General features: G+C 45.5%; 1 protein-coding gene and 1 long non-coding RNA gene across 2 annotated transcripts in view; one reads left to right on the top strand and one right to left on the bottom strand.

Moving 5' to 3' along the window:
• Nucleotides 1-12,211, top strand: part of LOC142587256 (uncharacterized) — a 29,634-nt gene extending 17,423 nt beyond the window's left edge. Inside the window, exons 3-6 of the mRNA XM_075698123.1 lie at nt 3,995-4,039; nt 6,125-6,190; nt 8,970-9,014; nt 12,106-12,211. Coding sequence (XP_075554238.1) covers nt 3,995-4,039; nt 6,125-6,190; nt 8,970-9,014; nt 12,106-12,119 — 170 coding nt within the window. The 3' untranslated portion in view covers nt 12,120-12,211. The remainder of the gene's footprint in view (nt 1-3,994; nt 4,040-6,124; nt 6,191-8,969; nt 9,015-12,105) is intronic.
• Nucleotides 1-23,280, bottom strand: part of LOC142587257 (uncharacterized) — a 38,550-nt gene that overhangs the window by 11,761 nt on the left and 3,509 nt on the right. Inside the window, exon 2 of the long non-coding RNA XR_012829416.1 lies at nt 13,683-13,803. This is a non-coding gene — a long non-coding RNA (uncharacterized LOC142587257). The remainder of the gene's footprint in view (nt 1-13,682; nt 13,804-23,280) is intronic.

The raw sequence follows: 23,280 nt of genomic DNA on the forward strand, positions 1-23,280 counted from the left end.
CGAGCAATATGACGTGCTTCTTCTGCTTTGAGGATGGCTTCACGCACGTGCTCGGATGTGGAATTCAGACTAGCAGGCAGAACGGTGTCGAAAGGTAACGTAGAGTCGCTGCCAAACAAGAGGAAGAAGGAGACATGCCTGCGGTATCATGGCGAGACGAATTATAGGCGAAAGTAACGAACGGCAGCGCAACGTCCCAGTCGCGATGGTCATCGGAGACATACATGGACAGCATGTCAGTAAGCGTGCGGTTAAGGCGCTCGGTTAGACCGTTCGTTTGTGGATGGTAAGCAGTAGCAAGTTTGTGTTTAGTCGCGCACGAGTGTAAAATGTCATTGACAACTTTAGAAAGAAAGTAGCGGCCTCGGTCGGTGAGGAGCTGTCGAGGGGAGCCGTGGTGAAGGATGACGTTTTCTAGGAGGAAGTCGGCGACATTGGTTGCACAGCTTGTCGGAAGAGCCCGTGTGATTGCACACCGGGTGGCGTAGTCTGTTGCTACAGCAATCCACTTGTTTCCCGAAGCAGACGTAGAAAAAGGGCCTAAAAGATCAACACCTACACGGAAGAATGGTTTTGACGGTACGTCAAGCGGTTCAAGGCGACCAGCACGGAGTATGGTCGGCTTTTTGGCCGTTGACAAAGATCACACGCAGCGACATAACGGCAGACGTCACGGTATTTACCAGGCCAAAAGAAGCGCCGACGAACGCAGTCATAAGTCCGTGACACGCATAGGTGACCTGCAGTCGGTACCTCATGAAGCTTGGCGAGAAGAGTCTGACGCAGATGCTCAGGCACAGCGAAGAGTCGGGCAGGGCCGTCCGGGTGCATGTTACAGCGGTACAATATACCATCGTGAAGTTCAAACATGCGAAGGGAAGGATCGGGCTTCGTTAAAGTGAGCCGTTGAATAAGGTGTTGCAAGAAGGCGTCCCGACGTTGTTCGGCTCCAATGTCGCGAAAAGCAGCCAGAGAGAGAACGGGGACAGGTATGCCGGCCGCAGAAACGTCAGAAGGGTCGACAGGATGGCGCGACAAGCAGTCCGCACCTTGATGTAACCGGCCGGTCTTGTATACAACTGAATAGTTGTATTCTTGGAAGCGCAGAGTCCAGCGGCCAAGGCGCCCTGAAGGATCTTTGAGGGACGAAAGCAAACACAGAGCGTGGTGATCAGTGATGACTGTGAATTGGCGGCCGTACAAATAGGCGCGGAATTTACCCACTGCCCAAACGAGAGCCAGACACTCGCGTTCGGTGATAGAATAATTGCTCTCCGCAATGGAAAGAAGGCGGCTGGCGTAGGCAATAACGCGTTCTCGCCCTTGTTTCTGTGCCAAGATACCTCCAATCTTCTTCGTCAGCGTGTCACGATATGGATAGAATTGAACATGCTCTCAGGAACGGAGGAAGCCTAAAAGCAGTGAAGAAGAAACTAGGAATTGGCAAGAATAAGATGTATGCGTTAAGAGACAAAGCCGGCAATATCATTACTAATATGGATGAGATCGTTCAAGTGGCTGAGGAGTTATATACAGATTTATACAGTACCAGTGATACCCACGACGATAATGGAAGAGAGGATAGTCTAGAGGAATTTGAAATCCCACAAGTAACGCCGGAAGAAGTAAAGAAAGCCTTGAGAGCTATGCAAAGGGGGAAGGCAGCTGGGGAGGATCAGGTAAGAGCAGATTTGTTGAAGGATGGTGGACAGACTGTTCTAGAAAAACTGGCCACCCTGTGTACGCAATGCCTCATGACTTAGAGCGCACCGGAATCTTGGAAGAACGCTAACATAATCTTAATCCATAAGAAAGGGGACGCCAAAGACTTGAAAAATTATAGACTGATCAGCTTACTGTCCGTTGCCTACAAAGTATTTACTAAGGTAATCGCAAATAGAATCAGGAACACCTTAGACTTCCGTCAACCAAAGGACCATGCAGGATTCCGTAAAGGCTACTCAACAATGGACCATATTCACGCTATCAATCAGGTGATAGAGAAATGTGCGGAATATAACCAACCCTTATATATAGCTTTCATTGATTACGAGAAAGCATTTGATTCAGTCGAAACCTCAGCAGTCATGGAGGCATTACGGAATCGGGTGCAGACGAGCCGTATGTAAAAATACTGAAAGATATCTATAGCGGCTCTACAGCCACCGTAGTCCTCCATAGAGAAAGCAACAAAACCCAATAAAGAAAGGCGTCAGGCAGGGAGATACGATCTCTCCGATGCTACTCACAGCGTTTTTACAGGAGGTATTCAGAGACCTAGATTGGGAAGAATTGAGGGTAAGAGTTAATGGAGCATGCCTTAGTAACTTGCGATTCGCTCATCACATTGCCTTGCTTAGTTACTCAGGGGACCAACTGCAATGCATGCTCACTGACCTGGAGAGGCAAAGCAGAAGGGTGGGTCTAAAAATTAATCTGCAGAAAACTAAAGTAATGTTTAACAGTCTCGGAAGAGAACAGCAGTTTACGACAGGTAGCGAGGCACTGGAAGTGGTAAGGGAATACATCTACTTAGGGAAGGTAGTGACTGCGGATCCGGATAATGAGACTGAAATAATCAGAAGAATAAGAAGGGGTTGGGGTGCGTTTGGCAGGCATCCTCAGATCATGAACAGCAGGTTGCCATTATCCCTCAATAGAAAAGTGTATAACAGCTGTGTCTTACCAATACTCACGTACGGGGCAGAAACCTGGAGTCTTACGAAAAGGGTTCTACTTAAATTGAGGACGACGCAACGAGCTGTGGAAAGACGAATGATAGGCGTAACGTTAAGGGATAAGAAAAGAGCAGATGGGCTGAGGGAACAAACGCGAGTTAATGACACCTTAGTTGAAATGAAGAAAAAGAAATGGACATGGGCAGAACATGTAATGAGGACAGAAGATAACCGATGGTCATTAAGGGTTACGGACTGGATTACAAGGGAAGGGAAGCGCAGCAGGGGGCGGCAGAAAGTTAGTTGGGCGGATGAGATTAAGAAGTTTGCAGGGACAACATGGCCACAATTAGTACATGACCGGGGTAGTTGGAGAAGTGTGGGAGAGGCGTTTGCCCTGCTTTGGGCGTAACCAGGCTGATGATGATGATGACGACGATGATGATGATAACTACGAATACGTCATAATAGAATGCAGGGCAGAAGGCATAGCAGGACCCTACAGTCGTCATTATAGGAAGGTTACAATGTGCGTACAAAGATCTGACGGGAATATTTTTATCATTTTGTTGTTTCTGTTTCCCCGCATGAAAAACAATTCAATTGAAAAAAAAAATGAACGTAGATGCGCTCATAGTAGAGCGCCAGATTATCTGAAATGTGTGGCTTTAAACTTCGCTAAAATGCAAAACAAATGTCGCATGTCGCCCTAAAGGCTAAGCATTGATAGCGACAGCAAAGTAGTAGACAACTAAACTAAGGAGGATTCGTGTGTTTCATTCTCAGTAGCAATTGCAGTAAGTAATCTCTTGCCAACTAAATTAAGAAGCACGGTGTCACGAGTGCACAGGCAAACAGGAACAGATCTTTCTCGATGACCACGAAACGAACACTCGCTGTCAGAACGCTCGCGTAATGAAGAGCGCCGGCAGCCGGAAGCAAGGTCTTCGAGCTGCCTCTCGCTTCATCGTGTTCAATTTTATACGGAAGCTAAGAGCGAGGGCGACGGCGAAAGTTCGCCTGGAGTGTTTATATAATTTCTGTCGCCATAATATAACGATGGAAGGGTTAGGTATTACAAATGAAAAGCGTGCGTACCATTTGTATTGGAGGTGCCACTAGAAGACAGCGTTTATATTATGAAGGAGTGTCGTGCTATAATATGAAATGAATATGCGTAAATGTGCACAATGAAATGACGGGCCTGTGCGACCATATTGAATATCGTTGTCCACAACATTTGTGACGCTTTTGACATGCAAAATTTTGTGAGCCCAGCATATAGCACATCACGTACGCTGCACTTACATTTTCAGATCATGCACCAAGTGCCCCTAAGATGCCTAAACAAGGTCATTCAAGTGAGTACAGCTAGACTCTTGTGTAAGGTTTAGCAACTGAATGGTATTTCTCCCGTGCGTGTAACTGACAACGCCGTAATTAGGCGTAGCTACACTTTCTTTCAGAGCAAACGTTCATATGTGGTACATATTGCACCAATATGTTCTTTTTTTCGATGATAAAGCCTGTCGAAAATAGTAAGGTCGTCTTCATGTAATCATGCTTAGACATGAGGAATTGCCCGCTTCCATAGGGATTTCGTTGCCTCTGCTCATACGCCATAAACAACAGTGGCGATTGTGTGTGGAGTTTTGCCACATGGGCTGTTACTCAGCCCTTTGCAAGGAAACGCAAAGTTACGCTTACCTAGAGTGGTCGCTGGACCTTCAGTGTGGCATGAACATGGCGGGCGCCACCTATTAGACAGTTCGATTACTGCCTACGTTGCGTATCTAAGATCGCTACATTCTGCATAGTGCGCATGTGGAGAACGCAACACGAACGCTAAGCGATGCCCACGTAGTTGCCGTGCGCGCCTGCATCCCATTCTTGCGCGTGTACGTGGGGCTTAGTGAGCTGCTCACGCAGTTCTAATTCATTCGGTACAATGCGAGACTATTCTTGCTTGCGGGCTGCGTTCGTACCGTGACGACGCAGTACTAAAGCTCTCTATTGACACCTTTACAGGTGACCGCTAAGTCTCCCTTGATTGATTATTTCATGGGTAAAAATGCATTTTTTACATTGTCTTCTAAGAGAACCAAGCACAGAACTTATCCAGCTTATGGGGCCACAACGGCCGGAAAAAAAAAAAAAAGGAAGAACTTGAGATTCGCCATGTCACGATGACGTACCCGCGCTGAAGTAAAAATAAATGAGACTTTGACCTCCGTTTTCTTCTTTAATAATCGACCTACATTATTACGAAATTTAGGCAAATCGAGTTTTTAAAGAACACTTTGCCACTCTAAGCTGATGAAGCGTTTCTCTTAAGTGCCGGTTTACCTTGAGGACATGGGCTGCCAATTAGTCTTGAATGGGGAATGTAAGAGTGCTCCAGAATTTTGGAAATAATAAATAAGGAAGGCCGTGTTACTGAAGACGACGTCGTCTTCGCCCTACCTCTGGGTGAAATGAATAATCAGGATCCTGGTGAACTTGCACTGTGCGATCACCATTGTAGAACCTAGTGTTTGTGAGCGACTATATTTTATGTAGCAGCATATGTACTGAGATAGTACCAATTATTTAATGTAGCGTGCTTATTGGTTTATTTACTGCACTCTCACCAGTCCACATATATACTAATTTACGTCATTAATTGAGGGCGTACTTCGCTCCATATATATAGAGCAACGTACGCCCACGAGAAATTACGTAAGTTAGTATAAAGCTCCCAGCTATGCTAGTCAGCCCGAAAAAGACAAGAGCTAGTCTTTAATAGATTTGGAGCGGAGATATGTTCTGACAAAACAAAAATCTTAATTCGGTGTGTAAAGTACCCGCCATGGCGGTTTAGCTGGTGCGGTGTCGCACTGCTAATAACGAGGTCTCGAGAGCAATCCTTTCTATGGTGGCAAAATGCAAAAACGGTCGTGTCTCGTGAATTGGGGGCACGTTAAAGATGCCCAGATGGTCAAAATTCATCCGGAATCCCCCGCTATAGCGTGCTTCATAATCAGATCGTGGTTTCGGTACCTAAAACTCCACAATCTATATGGGTTTGGAAAGTGCCGAAGGGACACACAAAGGCTACGACAGGCGCCCAACTAAGTGGTTACAGAAGGATTTTGACCTCTGTGGGCTTCTTATTTTCATCCGCGGTAGCAAAAGCCCGAGCGTTTTTTGAGTTCCGCCCCCATCGGAATGAGGTCACCGCTATCTGTAATCGAACCCGCGTCCTCTTGACACATTAGCCGCTGAGCCACTTCAGTGCATCCAAATACCAAATTGACCGTGCAGTAGGGTGGACATGAACTCGGTAAATCTGCTTCGGTAACTAAGGGCTTTTTTTTTAACACGTTTATCATTATTGAGCCTACTCTCGATGATATTTACAAGCTACGAAGGTTCGATAATGATTTTGTATAAATGTTATTTTATAGGGCTCTCAAGTGCTGGACACGTCGGAATGGCCGCAACAGGCGCTTTGGGCGCACTGGGAAGTGCGGGTAAGTACAGCGATCGCCTTCTTAAGAAAGCAAACTTCACTGTTATATACAACAGATGAATATAGCTTTAACGAAGTGCTTCAGCAGCGCAGGTTGCTTCCGACCGCACGCTGCCATGTTGTTGCTCTCTTGCTCAGCTAAATGAGCATGCTCTTTCGTGTGCTACATATTATGGGCGTTCGAATAGTAGCATTTAAAACCGAATCAAATACGAATCAAATAGCGATGACAGTGAAAAGAATACGAAAGTGAACTGAATACTTTAGAACTTCATTTGTCATGATAAGACGAATGCTTTTAACATAGTGCTCGAGTTGAGCTAACATTATCTTGAAGCTTTCAATAATTCGAATGTTGAATTGATGAGACATAAGACCATTTTCCAGGTCAGTGAGCATGCATTGCAATTGCAATTGCATGCAGATTAAGGTTCTCGGACCATTGACCCACGCGTCGCGGGCTTACAGAGCGACGCGGGCACTGCTACAATTCATAAGGTTTACTGGCATCAGCGACCGATTGTAGGCGGGAAGTGGTGGACAACCGCTGGTGTTCAGATTGAGAGTAGCTTCTTCCCTCCCTCTCCTTCCTTTTATCGGAGTACCGACAAAAGCATGGTCGACAGAAGGCTCCGCGATAGAGTATGATAGATAAACTAATCTTCTGACTACATGACAGTAATATGCGACTGGTGGTACATGTTCATCGGAGTCATACGAACGTTAAGGATTAGTGTCACCGCGAGACGAACATTGAGCACACTGGTGTTTGATAAAAGGTTGGGCTACGCGTTAGGTTCGGTTTCTCCAAATGACGGAAACTAGAGAAACGAATCTCGCGATGTTTTATGTTCTTCATTTTTGGAATCCCTGAACGTAGCTGCTGATTATATTTAAGAACTGTTCAGTAAATGTTCGGTGTCTCAAATGTTAACAGTTACATTCCAGCCACCGAAGGGAACAGGATCGCTTTATTCTCGAGGGTTGCAATGTGGGCTTGTTGGTAATGCATCTTCAAGGGGAGTATGGTAGCGCGATTCAAAGACGGGACAAGAGAAGACACAAAAGGACACACACAGCGCTATGTGTGTCGCTTTGTGTCTTCTCTTGTCCCGTCTTTCAATCACGCTACCATACTCCCCTTGAAGATGCTTTATTCTCGCCGAGCTCGACCTGTAGCGACGAAGCAGACTAGACGCGCGCTGATGATGGTCTGCACAGATGAGAAACACTTGCGCGTGATAACGATGTGTGCAGGTTAGGTGGACGGAAGTCACATACTGCGCTCACGCTAACTCTTCACGGCGAGAATGGCTGCATGGCAGCGTGGGAGTATATTATGAAAGCTGCCTAGTGCACGGCTTACGCTGTCTCTGTTCCTCGGGCAACGACGATCGGCATGAGTAGGAACAGGCGAAACGCGGCCATTGCCAAGGAATTCCTGCTAAATAACGTCGTAACACACAACAAAACGACTGAAGAATTTGTCGCGTAAGCAAGAAGACGTGCACGAATTCCCAGAATAGGACTCGGTTGCCAGGGGACCAGACCACAGCGCAGGCAGTCGAGTCGTAGCGACAGTTGCGGATTTACTGAGGGATGCCGTGCAGTGCCCTCTACAGTGCGTGTGGCGAAAGCGGTGGCGGTGGCGGCGGAGGCAATAACAAATGGGGACATGTTGGACGTGCGCGGTAAAGAATTCCCGCCCGCTGTGGCCTTTTGGCTCTCTTGCCGCGTCCCAAGTGGGAACGAAGCCCTAGGGTTGCAAGCCACCTTGCTAGTTTCCAACCGGCACCATATTTGCGAGTTTTCTGGTTATCGCTGAATTGACAGTTAACTTGCATTGCAGGCGCTCTGTCGGGCTTTATTCCGGTATAGCGAGCAAATGAGTGGTCACAAACGGATGAATTCCCAATTTCTTCATCTGTTCCCTATTTTGAAACTCTCCTGCTAACCAAAGTCGTTTTAAGTTTTTTTTGTGAGCTTCTTTTTCTGTCATTCGAAGCACAGCTTCTCTCGGAAACGTCTTTTCAGCGGTCGCCCAGGATGGCGCTCATTTGATCAGCTAGTAAAACTATAACGGGCCACATCATTGAAAAAAAGAAAGGTGGACGGCCACTGAACCTCCAGTTCAAGTCGATCACAGACAATCTTCCGGAGTGTGTTCAGAGTGAGAATGGGGCGGATTGATTGCGCACGGCACTCTATCATGTCGCCTCTCGCGTGAGGGGAGTATAGAAGGAGCGTCAGACTGTTTCAGTTTTTTTTTGACGGCGTTATCATCGGGATCGGCCAGATTTTTAGATTGCGCTATCTCCTGAGTGGTCCACGAATAGTGAGTGAAACATGAATGCCTGAAACCAGATGCGAAAGAGTGGGAGTGTCTCACCAAGAAAGACACTGCCTTTAAAAATAGAAGTGCGTTGATTGTTCCCCAGCGCTCACCCATGACTTAGCTGTGGAAACGACACTCAGAGGACTCGACTTATTGCCATTTTATCTTTATCTCATTTTGTTTGTCTTTTTCTCATGCTAAACTTGTCGCAGAAGCCCCTCCAGGCAGATGATGGAAAAGGACTGCGCTTCGAGCGTAACAGAACTTCTATAACACCATAATGTTTTCGATCGCTCCGACAGTTGAACTGAATAACATGATTAATTACGGGTGATGTGACATTAAGAAATGAAAATAGTTGACAGTTGAGTGCAAGGTACATTGAACGCGCTGTGTATTGCTACTGCAATGTAAATAACAGACCTGCTTTTTTATGTTTCTATAGGGTCCGATATAGCAAACACTGTGATGGGTCAGTCAGGAAATGAGGGTGAGTGCGACATTAAAACCAGACCGTACTCTGGTGGCTGTAAAGGTAAATTGGCAACGAAATGTCTCTGCTATGCAGGACCATACAGAATCCATGAAATGGCACATTTACCTTTTCTTTTTTTTTACTGAGGAACAGTACATCTGCATAAGACAACACGATCTGCTTCCGCTTGGGCTAACCAAAGTAGCCTCATCGCACTGCCACGCTTTTACTGCAGTTATGTTTTGGCGTGTGGCATTTGCAATATTTTTGTTACTGTTGCCGGGCACTTACCAACACTAGAAAGAAAATAGGTCGCGCTGGTGGAGTGCTCTTGCAGAGGGCTCGTAATTAATATTTTTCCCCCTGAAATTTTTATTCCCGTATTAATGTCGAGATCTTTCTTTTGATAGATATATATCAGTTCTGCTATTACATCATAACTTCAAGAGTTTCCTTGTGATTGCACAGTATACATATACAATGAATTTGATAAACGAGCTCTTAAACATTACTTGCATTTGCAATTCAATGCCTTGCGGTGCGATAAATGGAAGACGCCATTGAAGGTGAAAAGGTTTACACGCCACCTTTACGAGGATGCACTCACACGAGATTCATAATAATAGAAAAGGACAATGCGGCTCTAGATAATGCGGTAGAACCTGGGTGTTTTCCATACTTATGCGATATTGAGCAAGCACGCCACTAATGTTAAAAACGAGACAGTTTGGTTATTAAAGAAAATTCAGCAACAGTTATCTTTAATCTACATGCGCATGCGTGATTATAAGAGCATTTGGTGGGATTCAAATCATTCATTTCATAGACAAAATACAGGAAAGGGTCCTGAAAATAATTAGCACTTCAAGCTATACCAGTGATACATTCAACGATATTTTCCAAACACAACATGTGTTATTGGTTAAGGCACTATGTAACCATAAAGTCTAAATATTTTGGGCACTAATTTACCTATTCCTCGAAACTCCTTCTTTCCCAACTCGCAGCGCTAGACATTCCATAAAGCTACGCTAAAGGCAAATATTATGTCAAGCTAAAGTGGCATATTAGTGCTTGAGAATCTCTAACGTGTCAATATTGTCGCTAACAGGGCCTTAATAATCGAGAAATTGAAGTAAATACAAGACATGATTAGAGACTCCCCCGAGACATTCAAGTACTTGCCCGATGTCAAAGGCACTGCCCATTTAAATTCTATCTCTGTAGTACTGAACCACTCGTTGCAAAAAAAAAAAATATCCTTGTATTGTATGATAAGACGAAATAAAATGTTACTTGTCCCGTTCTATTTTATTTCTAGAAAAAAGAACTAACTGAAATTGCCCTTGCGAACGACCTTGGCGGTCGAAAGGCTTCGTTCTCGCTCGACTCGGCGCCGCCCACGCTTTCGCGTTTCAGGAGTGTCGTTATCGCGCAGGTCTGCGCTGGCTTTGCTGGCTCGGAAAACTTGCAGAAACTGGAAGTAGCAGAGAATTCAACTTCCATGTGATGTCGCGGCATGCCCAAACGGTCTACGCCACTCGACCAAAGAGCAGCTGCAGCCGCGAGCTCACGGCTCTGTCTTCGCTCGGGGCCGACGTCTCTAGGGCGCCATTTTGCTCACCGACTGCTGAAAAGAGTGGTAATGGCGTATGCAACGTCACCACACCTCTGGTTTGGTGGCGGGAGATTTGAATTTTCAAAAAGGTATTCGGACCCTCCAAATGTAATATTCTCGTAAACTAAGTCCTTTCTTGGCACGAACCAAGCGTTGCGACGTTTCTGGAATGGTATTTAAACAGTCCACGTCGACTTAATATTTGCCTTTACTGTCCCTTTAATAGGTAACCTTAACTTACCAAAGGGTTACTATGTATACGGGGAGAGGTTAATTGAATTCAGTGGCACGGAAATGTGGAATATTTTACCCCTATAGGTTGAAACCGCGCGTAATTTCAAGCAGTGTAGCAATTTCTTTTTTCTTGATAATCAGTATGTCTAACTTACTTGCATTGATAAATTAGGAGTATTTTCAAAATGTTTCTTGTCTTACAAATAATGTCGTATTCCGGAATATTCTTCTCTTGAAATGTGGACATGACCTGTCTGGTATATTTTGATACTGGACCGGAAATTAGCCTTGCCTGGCTGTCGGTCCAGATATCTGTATAATCATGATTATGTGAAGAAAAATAAAGCACTTGCACTTGCAAGAAAAAGAAACGCAGAATATGATATTGGTAATTATGACACAAGGCTAAGTAGGGCCGACAGTGGCAAAGAAAGCCTATAAACTAGAACAAATTTGAAAACAGTCGTCGAATTCTTAGGTATATTTTTTCATAATATACATTATCTTAAAAGCGTCATTGACAGCGAGTGTTATTTTCCGCCACTCAATTATGTCTCTAAAAGACGAGATAAGTTGAAAGTGCCAGCGTGATTCCTTTTAAGGGTGATGACTGAAATTAATTTTTTATAGTCAATTAGATCAATAGGAACTTTCCGTTGTTTGGGATATTGTTTATATGTTGGAAATGAAGATTTGTTTCATGCAAAAGCGATTTTCTTTATTCCTTGATTGAATAATTGAGTCCCCTACTGTAATGACTACAATGAGGAAATAAAAAAAAAGATAAGTGTTTTTCCGCCGCACCTTTCTGCCCCCCCCCCTCCCCGTCCACCCTATCACCCACACATGATTTCTGTCCGCAAGGCCATGTTTTTTCTGTTTTTATGCTTTGTTAACAAACTCATGTATATACGAGATGTTTTTGCCCTTGTAAATAGCCAGAACAATACCATGTCATTTACACTGTGCGTTTTGGCTGTATGCCTTGTACTGGGCTCGGGCGTCCCTGAAGTGATTGTGCTCACTTTTTGCCCGGGCCTACCCGCATCGTTAATTTTTGGCGATGTAAATAAACTCTACTTTGACTTTGACTTTGACACGCATTCTTAACTGGCTGTGCTTTACGAGCGACCAACTTGTTGAACTATGAAATGCAAAAGTTTGTACTTTTCAAAAGTAGTAAGGACGAAAGTCCTACTAAAAATGGGAAGTAAAGATCCTATTGAATAACTGTGTTATTGTCCATTTTTTCAGAACGATCATCCTGAAATCTCTCTGAATACTCTCACACATGCTGTGGTATGAAGACCACACAAGAAGAACCCGTATGTTCATCCTAACTAATAAGAATTAAAGGAAATGAAGCCTGAATTTACTGAAGACTGAGGCTAATGTTGTGTTTGCAGATTTCTTTAATTGTTTAATGGCAACGCACACACACCTCTCATATTTACATACATGCATACACATCTACGGTTAACGAAGTAGGAAGGCCGTCGGCTGCAGCGAGATTAAGTATTGAATCAGAGAAACGTCTTCGACGTCTGTCCAAGCGCACGCTCTCGCTCTAGCCCTACGATTTCTGCTAACCAGGTATTACTTAACTAATGTCCTGCTTCAATTTCCCAACTGTGTAATTTCCCCAAATGTGGAAAACGGTAATAAATCGGAAGGTAATTAGGGAATAGTTTTCATTAGCTATATCGAAATGGTAATATTTATGCAGGCAATTTCGGGCAGTTCCCGTAGTTCTCATGAAAAAGGGAAACAGCGCAATTTTTCGCAGGCGATTAGAGAAACAAGTCTACTCTGCCTACACCTCTTAGCTTGCCAGCGATAACAATCCTAAATGTGTACTTTAGGTTCCACGTCACAGGACTCGGACACACGGCCTTGTTTTTTTTATAGAAGTAATAATTATAATTGCTTGAACGGAAAACAAATAAGCGCTAGGTCCGAATATATCGGTTGGGCTGCCCCATGCCGCCCATTCACAGGTGCTATCCAACTAATGCAGAGCGCGGGAGCTTTTTCCTGCTGCTTTCCGCCCTGGGCCGGTTCGCTCCTCCTTAAGCGACCTGGCCACCACCGGATTCCCTTGAGGTCACCATATCGACGCCCATGTCTTAGCTCGGACACTCGATCAACATGGGCCAACAAGGGGCAGTATTCCCAGCCTTTGCCCGTCCTCAAGTGCAAGCCTCCAGGCAGTTGGATTATAGCGGCATGCCACAACCCCCCGGCGGTGAAAGTTGCACATAAGCGGGCTTTTATACACACCACAATCTTCTTACCTGCAGTTTTTTTATTAATCTATGAAGTGTCTAATAGGCACGAGATCACGTTTCGAAATCGAAAACGCTGCGAGCGGCGTGACCTTCGCAAAAGGTACGTCCGGGCAATCCCACTGTTCGTACATGACCTCCGAGATGACACGCGCTGACAGGTTTTCGGTCTCGGAGCCATGGTTTCACTGAATCATCGGTAGGTGGGGCCACTACCGCAGTAACAATACCTTTCGGTGTTTTATGTAGCACAATTGTGAAGAGGTGAATAGTTAGAAGCATTAACGCAAAGCATAGAGTTTCATGCAATTACTGGAGTGAACTCTAGCGCGGCGATCGTTCAGCCGCCATGGGAAATGATGGTTTGTACACGGATTTGTTTGATCTTTGGCCTTGGGTCTTGAGATGTTATTGTGACTTCTTTTTTTACATTTGATCTGGGCCTAACTTGGGCTAAATTTCAAAGCAATTATATTTTTTAGGGCAATATGTACTAAGACTCTGCAAGCACGCATAATCACTGCCAATTCCAGTGGTTCCACTTACCCATGCGTCCGTGTCGTAAAGGTTTGTATATCGGGCATCCGTGCTAGAGGTCCTGTGCTCAAATGCCGCTGTCGGACAATTTTATTAATGTTTATTTAGTTATATAAAACGCAGTACATTCCTGAAAATGACCACTTTGCAAAGTCACGAAGCCATTTAAAGTCATAAGGACGAGAGAGAGAGAGAAAAATAAGGCAAAGGAAAGACTGGGAGGTTAACCAGAGATCCTCTCTGGTTGGCTACCTTGTACCGGGGGACGAGCAAAGGGATGCGATAGGTGAAAGAAATAAAAAAAATGACAACCATTCCACTCTGTGTCGATGGAATGGCAGCCGAAAGCTGACGACAGTCAATTCTCTCAAACGAAAAGCAAAGTGCTTTCGCTGCCATTCCACCTTCACAGAGTGGAATGGCTGTCATTTTTTGCATTGCCAATCTGGCGTCGTTGCTCGCTCGGAGGTGCTTGGGCTCCAGATTGTCCTTTTCGTTCAGCATCGAAAAAACGTTCTTCGTCGGTGGTCATTTGGCGCCGGCGCCGTTTACATTGTCGTTGCTGTTCCCTCCGGCACTCCTCTTATGTTGTTCTTCGGGTGTACGAACTATACGTGTACACGCCATCGATAACGCATCTGTTGAATGGCTCACACTCCCTTAATCGATGACTCATGCCTCCGTAGACGCGGCCTCCCAGCTACAACGACAGAAGAGAGAGAGAGAGAGAGAGAGAGAACTTTACTGGCTCATAATGAAATGAAGTGCGTTAAGCGTCTGATGGGGTGGCTCCCTCTTCACGGGCTCTATATGCTTCCAGGGCCGCCTGGCCCCTGCGGATCAGTTGGAGCTGGTCTTGCAGGACGGCGCTGGATAGCATGATCTCCCATCGTTCGTAAAGTGTGGGGATAGTAGGCGGTTAGCTATGGGTATATGTGGGGGGTGGTCTTCGGAGAAACTGCACCCTTCTATGACGTGCCGAAGAGTGCCTAGTGCATTGCAGTGAGGACATGTGCACATGGACACGCTAAGATGCATAAGGACTTGTGCCCTCTACGAACAATAGTCACAGAATAAGGCAGCTGGCAGGCTATCCTCAGCAGATACCTCATGAAGCATCTCAACAGCCTCACGCACGAAGACCCATACAAGGTAAGTGTTCGGCAGATGTGACAGCGGTGCTCCAACAATGTGACTTAGGTGCGAATCTCAACATTTCGATAGATATCGAAGAGCTCTTCTACTCTGTTTCACGCGAACTTTCTTGTGCTGTCAGCGAACTAATCGACTAGTCTGGTGTAGCGTCTTTTCAAAATAATTGTGGCGTCACCAGGGAACGTTTTTCGGCACATTTAACGTTCTACCTATGGCAACTCTTGTAAAATTTGAAGGGAACCTGTGCGCTCAGATATGGGACATCTGCGTAGGATTGTGTGTAGCGCCTATCCTGTGCGAAATCTACCTGGCTAGGTTTGACCGCCAGCTTCAAGCTCAGCTTGACGCTACCAACCTTGGTGTTCAAAAAGTGTTTAGATATCTAGACAATTTCTTATTCCTGATAAACGTTGACCGCAAAGCGAGTCATAGCAGTGTCGCTGAGGAAGTATACTAGAAGTTTTTAAACAGTGTTCCAAATACTTAAATTTTCCCCTTGAAGAGCAGCAAGAGCAGGGTATTCAGTTTTTAGACTTCCAAATTTTCTTTGAGATGCTTGTTCATGTGTGCTGGGCCTATTGCCGCGTTCTAAGAAGGCCATTTTACATTTCTCCTGTTCACACTCAAAACTAATTAAGTGAAGCGTAGCTATCAGCTGTTTGAGGTCAGCTTTTTTGAAGTAATGTCAGTACAAGACAGCTGAAAGTTTTCAGACCCAAGTAAATAAGTTGAAACAGGCCGGCTTTCCTTTAGTCCTTCTCCGGGCAATGGGTGAACTGCTGTTGTGAAAGCTGCTGCACCAGGCGAGTGGGCAGGAGCAGGCGACCCCCCACAACGAAGGCCTCCCAGAAGTCATGCCTTATGTGCACAAAATGGCACACAATCTGAAGAATGTGGCGGCTAAACAGACCGGGCATTTGACTCATGTTCTCAGCCCCCTGAAAGTTATCCCAACTATGTAGGCGCATGGCGGATGGTCTGCGCAATGTCGCTTGTACTACAAAACACAAGTACCAATACGTGCACTGTGCCACAAATGTGGTGCACTCGTTTCCACTGCGAAGCAGCAGTGTTTACGTTGGGCAAACTGGACAATGTATTAATGATAGACGGCAGCAGCATTTCCGGTCCTTGAAAGGTAATAGCAGCGCCAACCTCCCCCAGACACACCAGGGAATGAAAAGGTTGCTACCCCAAATTCAATCAAGCCATCATTGTAGGACGGGGACGCTCTAGACTATTGCGAGAAATTATGGAAGCGCCACACATGCGTCGGTGGCTCTCCTACATAAAGAAACCCCATTTTTAATGAACCACTGACAGTTGTTTTCTGCCACGTGTGTTTCATCTTGTTCTTCAGTATATTAAGGGACGCTGCGCGCAGATGCAGCCTTATGCTGCCATTTGTTTCATGGCAATAAACCTCAGATGCTAGCCTACCGCTTGTCCTTCCCGCTTCATCTTATGCCACGTCTGAAGTCACAGTTCTTTTCCTCTTTAAACATGCCGGAGGAACTGGCCCAAAGTGCCCCCTCTTGAACATGTATACAATGTATACATACAATTATAATAACTAATTGAAGTACACGCAACCCCATAATACAATTAAAGTTTAATACTTCTACCATGATGCGGTGCACCCTGTGAGGCAACGACAATGCTCAATTCACTCTCAGAGATTATTAACAATGACTCGCAACAACGCTTCAAGCAAGCACGTTTCCCTGAGTGTTCTGTGGACTATGCAGACAAACAGTAGTGGTGCACGCAAGGTAATGCATTACATCAACTCACCACTCTCGTATTGGACTAACCGTTGAGGAAAAACACATTTGCCGCCAACATCATCGTTAATTGTTGTCAATCGATGCAAACAGCGTAGATAGGTTCCCTGACATCGAGTTCCACAGTGCATGGGATCCGCCAATTTTTTGTGTTCTAATTTTCAATCTCCATATTGCTACTTTGGTGAACTAACCTACATCTTCAAGGTAAAAAAAAGCTTAAAAAAGCATCTTAAAATATAGAGCAACATTTTACGCTCGTTTGTTTCTAAAAAAACATGTACGCAGGAAATTGAATTTGCGGCAGATTGTTGATAACTGAGATTTTTTAGCGCACGAGAAGGGACGAAAGACAGTGGCGAGACGAGGACACAGCGCTGTGTCCTCGTCTCGCCACTGTCTTTCGTCCCTTCTCGTGCGCTAAAAAACCTCAGTTATGGAATACCAACACGCCCTAACCTACGCTCTTTCAAGATTGTTGATGCCAGTACAAGAGTTATCAATACTTTGATCAATAAAACAACTGAACCTTTGCAGAAGAAAAAGGCCAGTTACAGCCACACTATATAGTCGTCCGTTTTAATTTAGGCTGGCGGCAAGTGCTGGAACTCTGCATAATGCGCAGTACCTTGGTTCTTAGATGCCCAGTACCTTGGTTTTTTAGGCACTTAAGAGCTTCAATACTTGAAGTTACTTGTCCGAAGATAAACATCCTTGCTAGCACTTTGTTCTTTTGGTGCCTTGAAGCTACATACATGAAGATGCCCAGACACTCAATTGAAAGAAAACATATTGTAAACAACCAAATTTATGCAATTTTGCTGATCTACAGCCTGCAGAACGATTTCACACCGCAATTTTTACAATAGTGGCTGCCTTATAGAACATTGTCTTTCAGCTATGTTATAACTTTAGTTGGGCATTATATGTGTTACCATTCTGGAAACTTCAATATCGCATGTTTTATGTGCCACATATGTATGATTGCTATTTGTACCCCTTAGACATAAATTATATAAGAATATAATTTCACTTTGCCATGAGGATTATATGCTTGCTATCTCAACACTCACTGAGAGAGAGGGCTTCCTACTATGCTGACGGGTATATGCAATTTACCATAGCCACTACGGTATAGTTGCCCAGACACATCCATCATGGTTTACCATCACCATCAATGTTCAAGTTGAATTATACTCAATATCATTTTAAATTCAACTCGTTACAGTAAAGAAAGCAGCAGTATAAATACTAGACCAAAATTTAGCAGGGCACCATAGCTAATTATTAGGCATGCATCATGAAATATTATGTTGAAAGATTAGAATAAATGTTATAGTAAAGTACATGTGCAGGCATGTTATGTAACTGAAAAAATGGGACTACATGCAGTGCTACCATTTGGCAAATTAGACAACCATGTACACAGTAGGCACCTGTCATCATCACTGCACGTGTCACTACCATTGACAAGCCGATTATGTTCTCACTGTAACACATATTCACTCATTTTCCTTTCACTACGTGTCCCACGATCCACCGAGTACGCCCACCATTCACCCAGCATTCACACCATTTACATGTCATCCATTACGTACACCCACCATTCACGCATCACTATGTATGTAGCATGTAGTATGTAGCCACCATCCTCCCAGCACGACAGCATTCGCCCACCATTTACACAGGTCACCCAGTATGTATCCCACCATCCACCCACCACACCCACCATTCACCCAGCACGCCAACCATTGAGACAAGTCACCCAGTATGTATCTCACCAATACATCCCACCATGTCCCACTGTACCCACCATCCACCCCATATACAGTGAACTCTCACTTGACTGAACTTCAAGGGACCGAAGGAAATAGTTCACTTAACTGAAAGTTCACTAAACTGAATATTCACTAGACCAACATAAGACATGGCATACAGAGTCAAAAGTTTGAATTGCAATTCATGGAGCAAAAGACATGGCATGCGTAGTGTTAGAAATCTGTGAAATGGAATTTCTACATATCAACAAGTACAAGGTTCATAACAGTTATAATGCTGCCTTTCTCACTTAGAAAAAAAATCTGTAATCTTCTTCTGCACTTGTACTTTTAAACCACAGGAAGTAACAAAACTGTTCAAAAAGTCAATTGTCGTTGTTACTTAAAACTGGAAGGCTGAACGGAGCCGATGAAAAACACACCGCATGGGTCGTTTGTGTGCTCACGCGGAACCGACGAGACTGGAAAGAAAGAGACGGGACGACCACGCCACGACTAGCCAGTCAGATAAAAACACACACCACGTGGTTTGTGATGTGACAGGTCGCTGCTTTGCACTGGCGGCGTTGTAAGCGCCAGCGATGTTCCTTTGTTCATGGCCTCCGAGATTACATGCTTGCTCATTTTGTGCTGGCAATCTCGGAGACTATTCTTCGTTACCGTTCGTTCTCCGCGCCGCCGCTTTGCCCTAGGGGTGCTGTAGCGGTAGCGACGTTACATTGCCGCTGGAGCGGCGGTTTGATGAGGGCGGGCATCGGTCGCGCCTGCAGTGCATGGCGCAAAACTTCGTTGAACTGATCGTAAAAATAAGCCTTGGTCCTATGAGCGAGTTCGTTAAACTGAAATATTCACTTTTCCGAAATTCGTTTAAGTGAAACATTTTTGCCTAGAATCTATAAGAAAAGTGCCGGGGATTTTTAAAAAGTTCGTTATTCTGAAATATTCGATAAACCGATGTTCGTACAACTGAGAGATTACTGTACATATTATAAATTCCATCAAACCCACCATGTTTTCCACCATGCCCAGCATAAAATTCATGATGGGAAATGCTGGGATTTTCAATAGGGATATATCCGTAGAACTTCTACGTCAAACTCTTGCCTTTGCTTCGTGTTGTCGACAAATTCGACTTCGCCCTACCATCTGCTAGCAGCCCCGGGCTAGTAGAGCGGCTGCCCCGGAAAGGCGGTGGTTCCGGGTTCGAGTCCCGGAAAAGGACGAATTTTTCTTCAACTATGAGGCTTTTCTTTCGAGGAACCGTATGGGTTTCCTTTGTAGCAATTGCTACGAACGGGTGGATGTCTCATTTTCCCTTTATTCATTACTTCTCTCCACCTTGCGGGTTTCCGCAGAACTACTACGTCAAACTCTTGCCTTTGCTTCGTGTTGTCGACAAATTCAACTTCGCGCTGCAATCTGCTAGCCGTCTGGTTGGCTCAGATGGTAGAGCGGCTGCGCCGAAAAGGCGGTGGTCCCGGGTTCGAGTCCCGGACCAGGACGAATTTTTCTTCAACTATGAGGCTTTTCTTTAGAGGAACCCGTATGGGTTTCCTTTGGAGCAATTGCTACGAACGGGTGGATGTCTGATTTTCCCTTTATTCGGATATATACAGCTCACGCCCAAACATAAGTGCAGCTGGCATTTGGCCCGTTGATTTGCAGATGGTGGTGTGTTGCTTTAGCAAGAACTGGGCCAGCCTACACGCGAATGTTTCGCCCTTGTTTTCGGCTAATGCTTGTTTCGTTTCAAAAGCCATCCTTTCGGCTTGGCCATTCGTTGTAGGATGATGCGGTGCACTTGTTACATCAGTCACCTCGTTCTTCTTTAGGAAGCTCTCAACTTCTACGCAAACGAAGTATTGTCCGTTATTAGTCACAAGGTTTTTGGGGAGCCCAAAAGCTGTGAAAAGGCTCCGGAGTTCCTCAACCAATATGGCAGAGTGTGTATTGCTCACAGAGCATACTTCCAACCATTCGTTGTATGCGTCCACAACAATTAGCAGCATTCTGCCTTCTACGGGACCAACGAAGTCTGCATGAACTGTGTCCCAAGGCATTCTTGTGCGTTCCCATTTGGCCACTGGTGCTCTCGCTGGTGCCCTTTGGTGTTGACAACAAGTTGCACAGTTTTTAGCGAGCTGTTCGATATCTGCGTCAATGCCTGGTCACCAAAAGTACGTGCGCATACCTTCATGGCCACAATTACGTGGTAGTTTGCAGGTGCTAGTTTAAGAACGTAATGTCTTGCCTTTGTTGGAGTTACCGTTCGGGAGCCTGTAACAAGACACGCTTCCTGCACTGAAAGTTCCATCTACAGTTCTGCCACGATGAAAACTGTTCTTTTGGCAGTTTATGAACTTCGCTGTTTCAGACAGCCTCCAGCACTTGGGACAAAACTAGGTCCTCTTGATTCATTCATGCTTGTTGACACGGTGAAAGATCGAAGCTGGGCGTGGTAGCCAACATGAGCACGTCTTCCGGGGGATAAGGCTTATCAACTTGTGCTGGTAGTGGAAGTCCGCTTAGAGCGTCCGCATTTTGGTGCAGTAGGCCAGGACTGTGCGCCAACTAGTAAACGTACAGTGCTAGTTTAAGGCACCATCGTGTCATCCTTGATGAAAGGACCCGGGGTACTTGCTTTGTTTTACTCACTACTCTAATCAACGGCTGGCGATCTGTTATTATGGTGACATGCCGGCCAGCTATGTACTTATGAAAATGACTGATGCCATAGATTACTGCTATACTTTCTTTGTTGAGCTGGGAGTAGTTCTATTCGGCGCTTTCCAGTGTTTACGAACCGAATGCAACGGTCGCCTCTCGGTAAATAGCGTCTTCCTGAGCGAGGACGGCACTGACACCCTACTGCAATGCGTCCATGGACAAAAGAAGCTTCGTCTCGTCATGGTAAGCGAGAACTGTAGATGCACGGATTATCTCCTTAAGAGCTTCGAAAGCGCCTTGATGCTGGCTCTTCCACTTCCAGGGCATGTTATTCTCTAGGAGCCTATACAATTCCCATTGCGACCATCGCTCTGTCCTCCTAAAAGCAGTCGTCAAATGAGAAAAGGCCCAGAAGAGCCCTTAGGGATGTCTCGTCAGATGATTTCTGTGCTTGAAGTACAGTCTCAACCTTTTTCTCGATGGTGCGAACACTATTGGCGTCAATTCAATGTCCCAGAAGCTCAACTGACGTAATTCCGAACCTGCACTTTTCTTTCTTGAGGCATAGGCCTTCTTCAGTTAGCCTCGACAGAACCCGATTCAGACGCTGTGCGTGCTCATTTGCATCATTCCCATTGACAGTTATGTCGTCAAGGTAAACATTCACCCCTGGAATTCCAGGTAACGTTGTCTCCATCGTGCACTGGAAGATAGCTGGTGCAGCGAAAAAAATTCAGAACGGGAGGTGTTCCCCCCTGAATAGTCGTTTTATGGTGTTCGCTGTGAGCAGTGGTGCTGTTTCGTCATCAACTTTCAGTTGTTGATATGGTTGATAAAGATCCAACATTGAGAAGAGGGTTCCACCATGTAGGTTTGAGAACACTTTATTTGGTAGTTGGTAGTGGGTACGATGCCGTCTTCGCTGCTGTATTAACAGTACTCCTGTAGTCACCACAGACATTGAGTGTGCCGTCGATCTTCCAAACAAGTACCAATGGGGTTGCCCATTTGGTATACTGCGTTGGTTTTAGAATGCCTTGGCACTGTAGACAATCAAGAGCTCGTGTTCCGTAAGCGCTTGCAGTACCACTGAAATCGGACGAGCCTTGCAAAACTTCGCTGTCGCACCGACTTCGAGTTCCAGGTGAACTAAAGGAACCGCATAGCTGCCAATGTGTTCCTTGAAGACATACGGGTGTCATCGCAGGACCACTGTAATCTCTGGTGCTGGCTCTCCAATATGGTTGATCCCCTTCAGCGGAATGTGAAGTGACGAAAACCAATCTCTTCCTAGGAGGTTGTACCCGGTGCCCTTCATAACCAACAAAGGCAGCAGATAGTCCTTCGATCTCAATCTCACACGAACTTGTTGCGGTGCCCAGGACGCGTAATTCTTCACCTGACCATGTACGCAAATCGAGCAGCTCGCTTTAAAGCCACGGAGTGTTTTTCTTCCTCGTTCTGTAGCCCATGCCCTCGCTAATAAGGGAGCATGCCGCACCTGTGTCCACCTCAAACTGCACTGGATTTTCCTCCACTCTGGAGTCCACGAGGAACTTGGGGCAGTGTGTACGTACACTCACTCTGTGCAGCTTGCAGAAGGACTCACCGACAGGTAGTGGGTTGACACTGTGTGCGTGTTGCTGTCGGAGCGTGATTCCGTGTTTTTCTTTTTCTTCGAGATGCAGGCACACTCGACATGACCTTTCTTGGAGTAGAAACGGCGCTCGGCTGTCTTGAATTTGCATGTTTCATGGTCGCGCAAGCCGTCGCATCGATAGCAATGTCGTGCTGACGTATGATTGCCTCCTGGCTTGATTTGCGACGTCCTGTCAATTCCCGTGAGTTTGCCACTCCCTTGATTCCTCGCTGATGCCTTGACGCACTTTCCGCTGACAGAGCTAAGTCCAGAGCGCGGTGAAATGTCAGAACTTTTTCTGCAAACAGTCTCTGCGGAAGATGTTCGTCCCAGAAGCCGCGGAAGAACCTGTCCCGGAGCATCACATCTTAAGGCGGCATAGTTAGCTTCACTGCTGAAGCGATCGTTTGGGTGTCAGGTTACTCGTCGATATTGTAGCCGAAGGCAGCGCTCCATAGTTGCAGTCGGCTGTCAAGGTTCTGTCAAAGCTCGGATGTCCTGGTGACGAAGTGCCACCTTAGAAATGTCACTAAATCATTGAAGTTGAATTCTCCCGGGATCTTCTGCCTTTATCAGCGCGCACA

This window comes from Dermacentor variabilis, chromosome 7, assembly GCF_050947875.1.
Source record: "Dermacentor variabilis isolate Ectoservices chromosome 7, ASM5094787v1, whole genome shotgun sequence".
Lineage (NCBI taxonomy): Eukaryota > Metazoa > Arthropoda > Arachnida > Ixodida > Ixodidae > Dermacentor > Dermacentor variabilis.